Source organism: Lynx rufus, unplaced genomic scaffold (assembly GCF_022079265.1).
Source record: "Lynx rufus isolate CCGP_SWC_20201006 ecotype Redwood Valley unplaced genomic scaffold, mLynRuf1.p SCAF_10, whole genome shotgun sequence".
Taxonomy (NCBI): domain Eukaryota; kingdom Metazoa; phylum Chordata; class Mammalia; order Carnivora; family Felidae; genus Lynx; species Lynx rufus.
Genome location: NW_025814824.1, coordinates 61,179,068 through 61,194,955, shown reverse-complemented (window position 1 = coordinate 61,194,955; position 15,888 = coordinate 61,179,068). Strand labels below are relative to the sequence as shown.

General features: G+C 51.4%; 1 protein-coding gene across 1 annotated transcript in view; it reads left to right on the top strand.

The window, feature by feature from the left end:
- The first annotated feature begins 361 nt into the window (after positions 1 to 361).
- Positions 362 to 15,888, top strand: part of ANKS6 (ankyrin repeat and sterile alpha motif domain containing 6) — a 45,847-nt gene continuing 30,320 nt past the window's right edge. The window contains exons 1-8 of the mRNA XM_047099013.1: positions 362 to 717; positions 5,467 to 5,963; positions 8,606 to 8,650; positions 9,333 to 9,537; positions 10,518 to 10,624; positions 12,669 to 12,817; positions 14,081 to 14,279; positions 15,035 to 15,084. Of these exons, the coding sequence (XP_046954969.1) occupies positions 362 to 717; positions 5,467 to 5,963; positions 8,606 to 8,650; positions 9,333 to 9,537; positions 10,518 to 10,624; positions 12,669 to 12,817; positions 14,081 to 14,279; positions 15,035 to 15,084 (1,608 nt within the window). The remainder of the gene's footprint in view (positions 718 to 5,466; positions 5,964 to 8,605; positions 8,651 to 9,332; positions 9,538 to 10,517; positions 10,625 to 12,668; positions 12,818 to 14,080; positions 14,280 to 15,034; positions 15,085 to 15,888) is intronic.

Sequence of the window (15,888 nt, the reverse complement as noted above, 5' to 3'; positions counted from 1 at the left end):
AGCTCGCACCAGGAGTGGTCTGCAGCAGCCGCTCCGACCTCCGCACGGGGCAGGAAGTCCCCCGAGCCTCCGGAGAGGGCCGCCACTGGGCGCCGCACGGGCAGGGGCGGCCCCGGGAGTCGGGGCGCGGACGCCGCTCGGAGGTCCGGGAACTCGCCGTCCTTCCCAGCGCGGCGAGGACGCGCGGCCGGGACCCCGGCGCGCGCCCGGCACACAGTAGGCGCGCGGCCCCGCCCCCCGGCGCGCGCCCGGCACACAGTAGGCGCGCGGGCGGCGGGCGGAAGGGGGCGCTGGCGCGCGGTATCCGGGGGCGGAGCCGGCGCGGCCGGCCAGGCGGACAGGCGCGGGCCTCGGGGCCGCGATGGGCGAGGGCGGGCTGCCCCCGGCCTTCCAGCTGCTGCTGCGCGCCTGCGACCAGGGCGACACGGAGACGGCGCGGCGGCTGCTGGAGCCGGGGGCGGCGGAGCCGGCGGAGCGCGGCGCGGAGCCCGAAGCGGGCGCAGAGCCGGCGGGGGCCGAGGCGGCCGGGCCCGGGGCGGCGACGGCGGCGGCCGGAGCGCCCGTGCCTGTGGACTGCTCAGACGAGGCGGGCAACACGGCGCTGCAGTTCGCCGCGGCCGGGGGCCACGAGCCGCTGGTGCGCTTCTTGTTGCGCCGCGGCGCCTCAGTCAACAGCCGCAACCACTACGGCTGGAGCGCGCTCATGCAGGCAGCCAGGTAAGGGGCCGGAGGGCCTGGGGGTGGTGGCCCGCCGTCCCCGGGGCGAGGCGGGCCCAGGTGGCCGGCGCTGACCGGCGCCCCCCGCGGACGCCCCGGGAGGCAAAGAGTCAAGGACTCGTTCCAGAGAGCTGGAATGGTAAACTTTGAGCAACTTGGGATACTACAAGAAGTGAAAGTGCTCTTTAGTAATAAAATCAGAATCTTAGAAAGAGTGGGTCTTTTGAAACAGAATCTGAAGACCTCGTCGAGTGGAATCTTAGAGACACGCAATCTTAGATTCATTCCTTCTTTCAACATGGGTTTCCTACGAACTTACCCACCTAGCCTGGAAATGGGACACTGCAGGAGCCAGGCAAAGTCCCACCAGGAGCAGCTCACGTCCCGGTGGACAGGCCACACAAGAGATCGAGCTTGTTGGGGAAAGTGCGGGGAGCTCTGGGGATGGCAGACCCAGTTTGGGGAAGTGGAGGAAGGTTTTTGGTAAGAATGATGTATATATTCATGTCAAGACTCCATAAAAATTAACCAGGACAGAAGACGTGGGAATGGGGTGATTGGCTCACGCAAAGGTTTAGAAGCAAGTGTGAACATAAGGCATTGTTAGGACCGCTAGACTGATGTCAGTAGGAGGAGGGGGCTAGACGTAGTGGGAGATGATCCTTCCCTGGAGAGAAAGGGGCAGATGCCATGTGGCAGGGGCTGAGAAAGATGAGCTATCCTAAGGGCACTGGGGATTGATAGAAGGTTCTAGGCAGAGTGAGTGACAGAATCAGATTGATGTTTTGGAAAGATCACTTTCACTGCAGTGTGAGGACAGATTGGAGGGATGGGCTGGCTAGCGTCAGAAAGCCTCGTTAGCAAGGAATTGCAGCAGTCCAGGGAGAGGTGATGGTAGCCTGGACCAGAGCAGAGACAACAGTGGGAAAGCAAAGAGATGTTTGAGATGTACCCAGGAAGCAGGGTGAACAGGTGAACAGGACTTGAAACCCTAGTAGGAAGGACCTCAGATGTACAGTAAAGCCACTCACCTCTGTTGGCCATCTACTTGGGTCCCACCCAGCCGTTAGTTTGGTCTCTGGTGAACATTCTTGTGTCAGAAATGATTACATCCATGTTTTTTCCTGCTCTGAAAATGATAGCCTTTATTGAGCACTTTTTGTGTCAAGCACCCTGTAAAGTGCTTTAAATGAAGTAACTCATTTGGTCCATACAAAACCTTAGGAAGTATAGGTAGTGTCACCCCCTTTTTACAGATGAGGAATTGAAGCTCAGAGTTAAGTAACTTGCCCAAGGTCACACCGCTAGTAAGTGGCAGAGTCACATTCACACCCAGGCAGGTGGCTCCAGAGCCTGTGCTCCCCAGCCTCTGCTCTCGGCCACAAATCCTGTGACTGTTTCCTCCTGGTGTTGACCACAGGGAAGCTACTCGCCAAACTGGCCAAATGCTAAAGAGACAGGTTGCGTGGTGTCTACTTTGACCCTAACTTCACCCTTGGCCTCTTTGCTTCTGTCCTTCATTTCTCTGCCTGCCGGTGTGGCAGAGCTGGCCCCTCTGCTTCATGCTTTGGGTGGTGGGAGTTTGTGCCAGGTCTTTAAACACAGGTGTTAATTGCCGAAATTAATTGGCAGTCACAGCAGCTGTTCAGAAAGCCCCAAGCTTCCCTATCCTCAGTAATTACTTATTAGAAACTTAGCATCCACAAAATTATCTCAGCCTTCCTTGAGTTCTTTTATGTTTTCAGCCTAATTGAATGACTGCTTGGGCTACCCATGGATTCAGAAAGCATTCCAAATGTCAGCATTTCTGTCCAAATTCATCGCTTTTCTTTCTCTCTAAAAATTTGTTATATCAGAAGAGCTGGGATTTGGGATTTTAGGGTCTAGGTTCAAGTTTTGATTCTGTCAGTTTCAAATTGAGAGGCCCTGAATTTGCTGCTTTCCATTCAAATCTTCAGTTTCCTCACCTATGAAATGGGCATTATCAGTTTATTTCAGGGTTTATTAAGATCAAGTGAAGGGCACCTGGGTGGCTCAGTTGGTTAAGCATTTGACTCTTGATTTTGGCTCAGGTCCTGATCTCCTGGTTAATGAGATTGAGCCCTGCATAGGGCTCCGTGCTGAGTGCGTGGAGCCTGCTTGGGATTCTCTCTCTCCTCTCTGTGCCTCTCCCCCAGTCATGCACCCCCTCTCTTTCTCTTAAAGTAAATAAATATTAAAAAAAAATCCAACGAGAGGAAGGGGCGCTTGGGTGGCTCAGTTAAGCGCCCAACTTCAGCTCAGGTCATAATCTTGCAATTTGTGAGTTTGAGCCCTGTGTCAGACTCTGTGCTGACAGCTCAGAGCCTGGAGCCCGCTTTAGATTCTGTGTCTCCCTCTCTCTCTCTGCTGCTCACACCCTGTCTCTCTTCTCTCTCTCAAAAATAAACATTAAAAAGAATGTCCAAAATCCAGTTAGAGGTGTGCTTGGGTGGCTCAGTCAGTTGGTTGTCGGGTTCTTGATTTCGGCTCAGGTCATGATCCCAGGGTCATGGGATTGAGCCCCATGTCAGGTTCCTTGCTGAGTGTGGAGCCTGCTTGAGATATTCATTCTCTCTCTCTCTCTCTCTCTCTCTCTCCCTTGCTCATGCTCTCTTTCTCTCTTTCTTTAAAATAAAAAAAGATCAAATGAGACCAAAATGTGACAATACTTTTTAATCTGATGTTAGGAATTATACCAGATTTTATTTTACACTTGATAACTAAATAGCATGATATTAAAAAATTCTCTGCCTCAGTGCAGGATACACCAGTTCTTTAGTTACTCCCATTGTCTGCCTCCGGACCATCCTCTATCTACTTAGTTATGCCAGTGTTCATTTAGTCACTCATTCATTTGCCAGCAGTTACTGAGCCCCACTGTAGGTCAGCCAAGAGTCCTGTCCTTGGGGAACACACAGTCCGACAGGAAGACACAATTGTAGAAGGCTCAGGTGCATAGATGAAGGGCACCTGGACTAGTGTGGAGGGTCTGGGAGCTGCTCAGAGGTGAGGTCTGAATTGAGTCCCGCAGCAGGATGAAGGGTGTGCTCAGGAGATACGGACAGGGGAGGGCTCTGGTCAGAGAGGCGGCATGGCAGAGGTGTGGGAGGAATATAATCAGTGAGTGCAGGCGTTGGGGGCCGGGGGGTGCTGGCATGGGGGTTGAGTGGAAATGAAGCGGACAAAGTCAGCAGGTCTTCCTCAGACATTGGGAAGCTGGGAAGTGGCCATGAAGTTTAGGTTTGGGCAACACCATCACAGAGGATGGGCAGGAAGGAACAGGACTGGAGGCAGGAAGATAGGTTGGGGTTGCAGCTTTCTGCATTTGAGTTTATGTCCATTTGATTTGCTCCCTCTCTGCTCTTGGAGAAGAGGAGGGACAGGCCCAATTCACCAAGGTCTCCTTCCAGAGGCTGAGCTGACTCAGTGCCGTTAAGGTTCATGTCCCCCAAGGTATTTGTAAGTCCAGATCAGAGTTTGGCCTTGGCTTTGCCTCCACAGGGAGAAGGGAGGCCCTGGGTTTATAGGAGGTTTTAAAACACACACACACACACACACACACACACACAAACCTCACTTCCGGAAAGGAGGGGAATGCAATGAGAGATTCAAAACACTGCCTCACAGATGTAGACATTATGCAGGCATTATGGTTTGGAACCGCCGGCCCCTCTCTTGTCATTCTTTCCCAGTTAGTCTAGGGCTCCTTCCAACTCTGACACACACTGCTCTGAGCCTAGTGTGCCAACCAAATCCTACAAAACAGGTCTTTCCTGCCCCCTGGCGGCAAAAGAAGGAAGAGATTTTGCTGGGAAGAGGCATCTGTTTTCGTCTTCCTGGTATGGAGTTGGAGGTCGCTTGTTTATATCTCCCTGGCCAGCTCAAGATTCAGGGAGAAAGGTTTGGCCCAGGCCCATTTCTTAGCCACTGGCAGCGGACACTCCTGCCAGCAGGTGGCAGCAGGCCTCTGGTAAGAGGAGCCTGAGCCCCTCTCTGCTGACCACAGCCATGCCACACCTCTTGGCATGGGGTGCACTGGCTCATCTTGAAGGACCTCCTGTGTGTGCGTTTGGGGATGGGTAGACATGAGTCAGATGTGAGCTCTGCCCACGGGAGTCAGCACAGGCAGAGATAGATTACAAGACTATAAAGCAGAATAAAATGAACTCTGAGATGTGGGACGCAGTATAGTGTAGGGGAAAGAGTGAGTACATCGGGATTCAGACAGACCTGGGTTCTGACCTGACACCACCTCTTACCAGCTGCATGACTTCGGTACTTTGTGTAACATGTAAGGTAAAACAATTATTATATCTAACATTCATGAGGTACTTCCTTTGGCCAAACTCTGTTATAAGTGCTGTATGTGTATATATATATATATATATATATATATATATATATATATATGTATATCATATATATGTATAGTAACTCATTTAATTCTCAACAGCTCTTGAAGTAGATACAATTACATCCTTATATTACAGATAAGGCAATGAAGTCACGAAGAAGCTAAAGTTCTTTTTCAAGATCACACAGCTAGTGATTGGATCCAGAGCTGGATTCGAACCTAGACAGGGCAGTTGCTCACCTTTGTGCTGGTGGATACCAGAAGACCTTTTATAATAAGTAACTGCTATGATTTTAATAATTAATGACAAATGAGGATCACATAAGCTGTCAATGTTCCATGTTAGTGTCACTAATTCTCCATCTTCCTGGCAGATTTGGGCACGTGAGCGTGGCACACCTCCTTTTGGATCATGGAGCTGATATCAATGCCCAGAACCGTCTAGGGGCCAGCGTGCTCACTGTGGCCTCTCGGGGTGGCCACCTGGGTGTGGTGAAGCTGCTTCTGGAAGCTGGTGCCTTTGTGGACCATCACAGCTCCTCAGGCGAGCAGTCAGGGGACAGCAGGGATGAGCTGTTGGACATCACAGCCCTGATGGCTGCCATCCAGCATGGGCATGAGGCTGTGGTGCGTCTGCTGATGGAGTGGGGCGCGGACCCCAACCACGTGGCCCGAACCGTGGGCTGGAGCCCACTGATGCTGTCAGCACTCACTGGGAGGCTCGGCATGGCTCAGCAGCTGGTGGAGAAGGGGGCCAACCCTGACTACCTCAGCGTGTTAGAGAAGACCGCCTTCGAGGTTGCACTTGACTGCAAGCACAGGGACCTTGCAGACTACCTGGACCCACTGACCACTGTCAGGCCCAAGACAGGTCAGTCTGTGCCACCACCAATTTCCTTCCCTTCCTTGCCATGGCTTCACAGAGGACCCTAAATTGTGTTTGAATGACAAAAGCTGAGGCCTGCCCAACCAGAGGGCGTGTGCAAATCAGAAGTTTAGCCTACCGAACAATGGGTCTTAAGATGTGCTGTGCATAAGAATCAGTTGGGAGTACCTATTACTTGTAGGTTTCTAGCCCACCCTCCAGAGAATTATTTGGTATCTCTGGAAAGAGCCTGGAACCCCCATGGCAAGGCCCCTCCTTTCTAACCAGATGATTCCGATGCAGGATGTTCTGGGATCTTTCTAGGACAGGGTTCAGCAGACTTTTCCTGTAAAGGACCAGATAGAAAATATTTTAGACTATGGGCCAGTCTCTGTCAGAACCACTCATTCCGCTAGAGTGAAAGCAGCCAGACATTATATGTAAATGAGTGGGTATGGCTGTGTTTCAGTAAAACCATAATTACCAAAACAGGCTGCAGAGCAGATTTGGCCCAGGACCCCTGCCAAACTGTGTGCCCTCTGCCCTTGAGGACCTCGGCCTCTGTAGGGGAGACAGGCGAGAAATGGGAAATAAACCTACTGGAAATAATAACTTACGTAATAGGCAGGTGGTAGGTACCGCGCGGGGGAGGAAAGCGGGCAGGGCTGAGGTTTGGGGTGTGGGGGTGATGAAGGCTGCCGTGTGGTTGGGCGGCCTCCTTGAGCATGTAAGACCGTAGCCGACATGGAAGCTGAGGGAGTGCTCCCGGCCGGCTCTCAGGGAAGAGCCTCCAGGTAGGACGGCAGCAAGGGAGAGGCTGTGTTAGCAATGATAGATTATTATGTAAGTAACTGTTTATTCCAAGCTCTTTTTGTGAGGTGCTAGGAAGTTCACCTTGAAGACCCCCAGCTCTCTCCCTCGCATTAGCTGCAGGATAGGGTACCATCGAGGCTATAACGGTCATTGTGATACACCCCACCGTGGTGGTTCCTTGGGCTGGGAAGGGTCCCCAGAACTGTGGTGCTATTGATGCCAACACCGGCATCTGGAATGAGGAAAGGGCCAGCCCAGGGTCACTTGGCATCAATGGCACAACTGCCCGGGCCTCCTGGGGTCAGGCTAGAGGGTCAGTCATTCTTTTGTACCAGATGGTTGCTTAGCAACCAGCACTAACGTCAGGTGACATACTATTTTTTGTCAAAGGGTCTTGGTATGAGAAGGCCCCTCCCATAGCAAATTAGACTCTTAGACACTTAAAGGAATGTGACCTATTTAAAACTAAGATGCAGAATCTTTTTTTTTTTAAGTAGTTCTTCCTGCCCAATGTGGGGCCCAATGCAAGTCTTGAACTCACAACCCTGAGATTAAGACCTGAGGTGAGATCAAGAGTCCGATGCTTAACCGACTGAGCCACCCTGGCTCAGAATCATTTCTTAATAGTATTGCCCAGGCAAAATTAGACATTTGGTTCCATGGCCCTGTCTGTCCTCTATAAGAACTCTGGAGTTAAGTACCACCCATTCTGGGGTGGGTGCTAATCACCGGTGAAGGCAACAAAAATTGCTCTTTGAATGAGGCCTAAGGCTTTCTGAAGCATTCTCCCACCTATATTATTGATCCCTGCAACCACCACACGGTCCCCATATTAGCATGTTATCCCCTGTTGTTGATGAGACCAATCACCCTGGAAACGTACTCAAATTCTGATACGCCAACTCCAGACTCGGTGGTCCCTGAACTGTGCTGCAGCTTCTTCCCAGCTGCCCGAGGGGCTGACCTGAACCAGAGATTTAGCCCAGAGTCACAGGTCCCCCTCACAGCCACTCCATCCCTAGAGTCAGAGATTGCAGTAAGTCCTGCCTTCGGGACTGGTCATGATGATGTCTACTTTCTGACAGTAGCACAGTACTCACCAGCTTGGAGGAAGGTGGCAGATGAGCAGATGAAGGAGGGGCAAGCGTTGGTGGGTGCAGCAAGGCCCAGGTTTGGGGGTAGGCGTGGGCTTCTGGACCAGCTGAGGAGCTGGGCTGCAGGGACCAGCATGGAAACCTCAGGTGGGCAGTGGTCTGCAGAGAGCCATGTCTGCAAGTCTGGGGCAGAGTGACTCTCAGAATCCTTCAGATTCCTTATTTGAGAAGGAAAACAAAAATTAACATTGGCTTTTCTGGTGGCCGTCTCGATGACCTCCCTCTGGGCTCAGCTGCTGTCTCAGACCCTCTGTTTTGGAATTATCTCATGGTTGTACATTTAGTTTTCAGTAGAAAAGAACCACTTTCTTTTAAAATTTTTCATAGGAATCCAGATTTTTCCAAGACTATACTTTTCCATTACATCTAAGAGAGGCTATCCCAGAGTTTGGAATGCCCCAAAATGATTGCTTCGTGAGTGTGGGATCAGGAAATGTTCTGCTTATTCATGTTTTTTGGCCAGATGACTGCCCAAGATCTATCTCTGGAGCATTTACAGACACTCTGTGATGATAACTCTTCCAGAAGGGCTACTGGATTCGTCCGCTACACCTGTCTTTTATCTGATTGCTTTTGGAAAGTAGATCATTTTTAAATGCTAGGCTGTATTGTTATGTGCTTGTGACTTCTCTGTTCTACTAAACCTTTCCTGGTTAACTTTTAAAATCCTTATTTACCTAGATGAGGAGAAAAGGCGGCCTGATATTTTCCACGCGTTGAAAATGGGTAAGTGCTTTTGAAAATCTTTTTAGAGATTTATGAAGATAGAGACACATTCTCCCAATCTAGTATTTGTAGTCCTTTTTAAGGCCACCCAGAGTGTTTGCGAAAGAAAACGGGCATTTTATTGTTTCCTGACTGTAGTTTCACACAGGGAGGGTTCAGCCCCTGGAAGCTGATAGTTATTATGGTGCTTATACACAGGTTCCAGACCATCCTCCCAGGCCCCCCACCCCTCTGGCCAAACCCTGTGGCTATGCTCTGGCTTTTCCCTACTTCTGAGGTTCCTCACTGCCTACCTACTCTCTACTTTCTTTGCGATGAAGGGCTAGTTAGCCTAAGATCTCCTCTCCTGATATAGACCCCCACCTCTAGGAACCCCTCCCTGATTCTCAACCCCCACGCTGATCTGAGCTCCCTGTATGTGCATTGCCTTTCATGTTTCCTTCATCTGTTCTCTTAAGATCTCGATAACACTTCTCTCTTTCAGTAAAGCTGTTTGTGTGCATCCCTCCAAGATTGGGGGATTTGAGAGTGGAGGCTACCTCCTTCTCATCTTTGTAGCCCATGTGACGCCCAGCAGCCCAGTGCAGGGGCAGGTAGAGCATATGTTTGTTAATAACCCACTGGATAAGTAATCCAGCAGTGCCAGGCCCACTGAGCACCAGGCTCCTGCTTCTGTTTGCAGGAAACTTCCAGCTGGTCAAAGAGATCGCAGACGAAGACCCTAACTATGTGAACCTGGTCAATGGGGACGGGGCAACCCCGCTGATGCTGGCGGCCGTCACGGGGCAGCTGCCTCTGGTGCAGCTGCTGGTGGAGAGGCGCGCTGACATCGACAAGCAAGACAGCGTGCATGGCTGGACAGCCCTCATGCAGGCCACCTACCATGGGTCAGTGCCGACTCTACTCCTTCAGCGCGAGGCTAAGGGAATGCCCTGGTCTGAGCTAGGGTCCTTGGTGGGGTTTTCTGGTCCTGAGAAGCTGCAGATAAACTCTAAAGCTGTGAAGACCTGGAGGCACACACACAAAATTAAAGAAGTGCAGGGGCCTTCTGTTCTGCATCCCTACCTTCTGTGTCCTGATTCCTATTACCTCAGCACAGAATTCACCAGGGGCCATAAAAGCCATGCAGCAGGAACATTTTCTGCAGGAAGATGAGTTTCTGTGGGTTGATTTCAGTTGAACAGTTTGTTTGGAGTGTTCCCATTGATGTCCTTAAGTTACCCCTATTGGAAATGGAACATCAGCCATTCGTACCATTGGCTCCTGGGCAACCAGTGCTGAGACTTGTCCTGACCCCTCCTTTCGAATAGGCACCGGCATTGACTGGTGCTTCTGAGTCCCTTCTCAGTCTGTCCTCCTGGAGGCCACCCCTTTCGGATAGGTTGACCTAGGGGCTGGGAGCTGCAGACGGTCTTACAGCCACTAAGTGGTCTGACTCCAAATTACAGGCCTTTTCCTTTTCCTTGCCCTGTTTTAGGTGATCACAGCAATTTCCTGTGTCATCCTGAAGCAGTTTTTCTTCTTATTTGGTGAGCCTCGGACAACTGCATCAGACACCTCAGCCTCTGTGAGGCTTCTGCAGCGCAGGGGTCCTGATTTGGGGCAGCAGGAATTGGGACCTGCGTGGTCATGGTGGCCATGTCGTTTTTCTTTTGCTTGTGGATGGAGCACATCAGCCTTGGTTTCCATCACATTCAGCGCTGACTCCTCACGGAGTAGGGACAGGGAGTGTGAGACAGTTTGCAGCCTTTCACATCCTTCTTTCAGGCTCAGAGATGGGCGCTAATATCGTCAGCTTCTTGCCCAGGAGCAAAACCAGGCTTTTGTTTTCAGTGCGTCTAACCTTGGCTTTTTCTTTCCTCCCTAGGAATAAGGAAGTTGTCAAATACCTGCTAAACCAAGGAGCTGATGTCACTCTTCGTGCAAAAAACGGGTACACGGCCTTTGACCTAGTGATGCTGCTGAGTGACCCTGGTGGGTTGTTTCAGGAAAAGGGTCGAAGACCCTCATGGCCTTTCTCTGGCGGGGAATCAGGATAATCACCTTTGTGTCCAGCCCTTGCTTACTCATGAGGGAGGTCACTCTCAAGCCCCGAGGGCTCACCACATGTCCTCAGGCGAGTTCCTTCCCTCCTCGGCAAAGACTGGGCTGGCACCAGGTAGTCTCCTAGGCTTCTCCAGTGCCAGCCTTCCAGGAGTCTCCCAGGAGGGAAGGCCAGCGAGACATGAGTCTGCCTTGGCAGTCCATGCAAGTCCTAGAATGGTATCTGTGCTTTGTGACCAGAAACCCTGCCCCAGGAAGAAACAGAAAGGCCCCTTTGACAAGCAGAATCAAAGATGGAGTAGTGACCTCCTCTGTTCAGTCGTGTAGGTGGAGGCTGCTGGGTCAAGGGCACCGTGCCGGGGTGTCACCATCCCTCATCCCACCTCTCTCGGGCCCTGCTGGCATCTGCTGCTCCCCTCGGACCCTGCCCCACTGTGACAGGCCCTCCTCTGGGACCTGACGCATCCAATTAGGTGGCCCAAGGGTCAGAGTCTGTCTGTCCGTCCATCCTCTCTTCTGTTGCCCTGGAGTTTCAGCCCAGGGAAAGAGAGAGGCTAGTAGGCCCTTCTAACCCACAGGCTTTGAACCCTGAGCCAAATCCCAGCCTGCTGGCCGTGGGAGAGGACTTGACCTCCACAGACCCAAGTGGACATAGCCCTGCTGCCCCTCTCAGCTATGGGGTGCCCTGCCAGAGAGCCCTCCCTCTTCCCCAGCATTGCCCCCTCGCCCTGCCTGCTGCCGGCCCCGCATATCTCAGACGCACACTCGGCTCCATTTCATCCTTGCAGTGTGCGTGAGGGGAAGCAGAGCTGCGTATCCCCTTGTGGAGGGGAGGTGACTGAGGCCAGGGGAAATGGCTTATCCCCAGCCAGTGAGGTGAGGTCCTCCAGTCAAGTCCAGTGAGCTCACTCCACCTCGTTGGAGGCCCTCCTGACGTGTGTAGATTTTATGTCGTTAAAACCCATCTCCTGGATCGCGCACACTTTTCTCAGACAAACTCGTGTCTCACTGTGTCTCTTCTCCCTCTTCCCTTCCCGACCACTTCCCTCTCCCTTGCCCCATAAGAGTCTCTCCCTAGTCGATTTTTTTTCCTAGTGGGTTTTTTAAATGAAGTTTTTGCCTGAATTTTTTTAAGAGACACGTGCTTATTATTGGACACTTGGAAAAGAAAAAAAAAACAGTCATCAAGAGAAAAGCACTGTTAATAGTTTGTAATATTTTCTTCTCAACCGCTGTTGTTTTGGTAACCCAGTTAGTAACTGCAAATGATACCTAACCTTTCTTAAGCACTTCCCTTATGCCAGAAATTCCCTCGCATCCTCCAGACACCTTTATGCACCAGCATCCTGTCACCCCTTTTACAGAGACACAGAGAAGTTCCCTAATTTACCTGCCGTTGCACAGCCAGGGAGGGGCAGAAGCAGAATTTAACCCCCTAACGTCTGGCTGCAGAGCCTATACTTACTTTATTTATCTGTTTATTTATTTAAAAATTTTTTTTGTTATAAATGTTTATTTTTTATTTTTGAGAGAGACTGAGTGCAAGCGGGGGATGGGTAGAGAGTGAGGGAGACACAGAAGCTGAAACAGACTCCAGACTCTGAGCTGTCAGCACAGAGCCTGATGCAGATCTCAAACACACAGACTGCGAGATCATGACCTGAGCCGAAGTTGGATGCTTTGACCGACTAAGCCACCCAGGTGCCCCAAGCTTGTACTTTTAAAACACACTTACCCCACTGTCTTTCTGTGGGGAGAGGGCTCCTGGTTTTTCCTTCTGGTCAAGTGGATTAAGCCCTGCTGGCCTGTTTGCCACCTTTCGAAGACCAGACGGTGAAGCCGGTGCCTTGATTCCAGAGTAACATAGACTCGATCTGCAGGGCTGAGTTCTAAGGCTGACAGGGGTCTTGTTGAGCCCTCTCTCCTGGCCCAGCAGACGTATTTGCAGGTAAAGCTCTGCCTTTTGTGTCCATAGACACGGAACTTGTTCGACTGCTGGCATCTGTCTGCATGCAGGTGAATAAAGACAAAGGCCGGCCCAGCCACCCACCACCTCTGCCCCACTCGAAGGTCCGACAGCCTTGGAGTGTCCCAGTGCTGCCCGATGACAAAGGCGGGCTCAAGGTTTGCCTTTTCCTGTCCTAAAGGGCTTTAAAGAGAGCCAAGTTGACGGTGTGGGGGATGCCTGCCGCTTCCTGTTAATGCAGGGCTGGTTTAGGGTGAGGGTGACCAAGCAGGGACGGGAAACAAGCTGTGGGTGAGCAATAAGGAACAGTGGGGATCAGGGAAAACTGGTGTGATCCTATCACATGCAGTGACTACTTTGTAAGAATGTGGGTTCATCTTGTCAGATTGTCCCATTTTTTTCAGGAAATGCTAGGACGCTAGATATGGAAACCCAATTTATAGATGTCGGGAACTGGAGAATTTTGCATGATGTAGTACCGGGCTGGCCGAACCAAATGCCTCTCCTCCAGGCTGTCTGTCTGCGGCCTCTGCTTCAGCATGTGGGATATTGCTGATTGCGCCATTCTGGGGTCTCCCTACAGCCCACAGGCCTCCAGCTGGGGCTTTCTGGAAATACCAAAACAACCTCCAGTTGCTCATTTCTAACTGCGAGCCTCCAGCTGCTCATTTCTTTGAATTTCTCGTCCTCCCCATCCTGCTCTACTTGGTTGAAGTCACACTTACCTTTTCTCTATCCTGTCTAGGACTCTAGCACCTCCTCAAATCTGCAGACTCAGCTCCTGTTCTTAGCTCACTCACTAGAGCCCCATGCTTTCCTCTCAGTGTTGTTTGTATAGGTCCCTTCAGCCCTGTGCTCGCTGCCATCTCCCTAACCCAGGCCCTCGCAGCCTCCCTTCCTGCTGTGTCATAACCCCCAAGCTGTCACAGGGTTAGGGACACCCTGGGGGGCAGCATTGGTCCTCTCTGTAGGTGGAGAGGCATCAGCTGCCAGAACAGATGGCCCAGGCCTTGGTGTGGACAACACCTCTTACGCTGTCACTGGAAAGGGGGGAAGAGCTTATGCAGTGACTGATGCTATGGTGTTTGACGTTGCCTCTTGTCCATCTGTCTGTCTCTGACTCACTGTGAAACTGAGCAAGTTGGCACCCCATCTGGATCTCCATTTCTCAATCTGTGCGATGCGGAGATTGACTAGATGAGGGGCAGCACATAGGGTCCACTGTCAGAGGTCAGAGCCTCGAAGGGCTGAGTCAGAAAGGCTTTAGAGAGAACCATGGCCTTATGGGAAGGGTTGCTGTGGCTGATTGGTAATACCTTCATGGGCCCAGGAGAGCAGAGGGGAAGTGTGTATAAAGTGTGTCACCATCCTTGGCCTGGCTGTTCCCGGAGCATGACCTCTGCTCTGCGTTCCCTTGGCAGTCCTGGTGGAACCGAATGTCCAATCGGTTCCGGAAGCTCAAACTGATGCAGACCCTGCCCCGCAGGCTCTCCAGCAACCAGCCATTGCCTTTCTGTGATGAACCAGACTCAGCGCTGGACTCCACAATGAGGGCGGCCCCCCAGGACAAGACAAGCCGCTTGGGGCTTCATGATGTAGCCCCCACAGTGAAAGATAATGGTAAGAAAAAACTGCATGTGCTGTAAAATTTCCAGGATGGTCAAACCCAAATTCTCTGCCCTTTGTCCTACCTCTTGGGCTGATGTGAGAGGTGAGATGATACTGGAATGTGGCCCTGGAACAAAGTGGCTGGTCTGGGGAAGGAGAAATGGGCAGGGACACAAATGCGGTCAGCATGGTAGAACGGGGATGTTGGTGGCAAGGGTCCCTGGTTTCTGTCCCACACGCCCTGCTCAGGGCCTTGAGGCCAGAAACTGCCTCTCTCTTGCCTTTGATAGGTGATTTTCCCACCTATCAAACATGATCTCTGGCACTGGAAGCGTTTAGAAATAGAACGAGTTATCTGAGGGTAGGAAGTGAGCTTCCCAATGCTGGAGGTATTCAACAGATTGGATGACTTTACCAGGGCACTGAAGGTGATTCCCACACTGATTGAACAGTTGATCAGATCACACCCCTTCAGACTCCCCACACCCAGCCTTGCTCCTTTCACAGCACTGTTTGAGACAAGCTGTTGAGCTGGGTGCATCACTGTCTGACCCAGCACGCCTGGCTTTATGGAAAAGCTGAAAACACGCTTTGAGACACCTTTTAAATGCTTTCCGTCTATTCAAGTATTGGATACCAATTATTATTAAATATTTAATCACTCAGGAGAGTTGGTTTTCCAGGATGAAGGCTACCCTGGTCACTCATCCTCATGCCATGAACTTATTGGGAGGGGTCATTTCAGGAAACTTCCATTTGTCTCTCAGGTCCCGGGAGCATGAGAGGAGACAAAGAAGATGTGTTATTGACAACCATGGTGAGTGTGGGGCTGTTCTAAAAGCATTTAAAGTCTCTACCAGTCATTAGTTGATTTACAAGGCTGGATGTGGACATGTGTCTCTCTTGGTGGTGGTCGCAGATGGGCTCGATAGCAAAATGTGTAACAGTGGGCACAGCTCTGGCGCTGAGGAATTGGAACAGATGCCAGTCTAAACTGTGGGTAAGGTGGTGCTGGTGCTTAGTGGCCAGATGTAAGCCCTGGTTGCGTTCACAGGGAGGCAGCGCTGAGGACAGGGCTTGCTGAGTAGGAATTGATGGGTGACAGCGGAGTCACCGTTTTGGTTTTGGGGAGTCAGGAGGAGAGGAGTCTCACAGGAGGCTGTGTTTCCAGCCTGAGAGGCCTCAGTCTCCTCATCTATGAATTAGAGATGCATCAGGATTAGTAACAAAAGTCCTCAAATAACTGGCATGAATGAGACAGCAGTTTCTTTTTCTCAAGTGCAGTTTAGGACAAGTATGTTGACACATGGTGTCCTTCTACCTGTTGGTCTCCCAGGCTTGGCTTCTATTATGAGATGGCCACCAGAGCTGTGGCCATTACTGCCTCCTCCTAGCCAGCAAGAACGATGAGGGGAGGAAAAAGTGGCCAGGGGCACACCAGGTGTCTTTCAAGAAGTTTCCTGGGAACTCACACGTCACTTCTGCTTATATCATATTGGCCAGCATTTAGTCACATCACACTACGTGTGGGAGGCTGGGGGGCTGGGAAAGGAAGTCTCTGTTCCAGGTGGTTGTGTCCCGTCTAAATGCCAGGGGTGTCTACTAAGGAAGATGTAGAAGA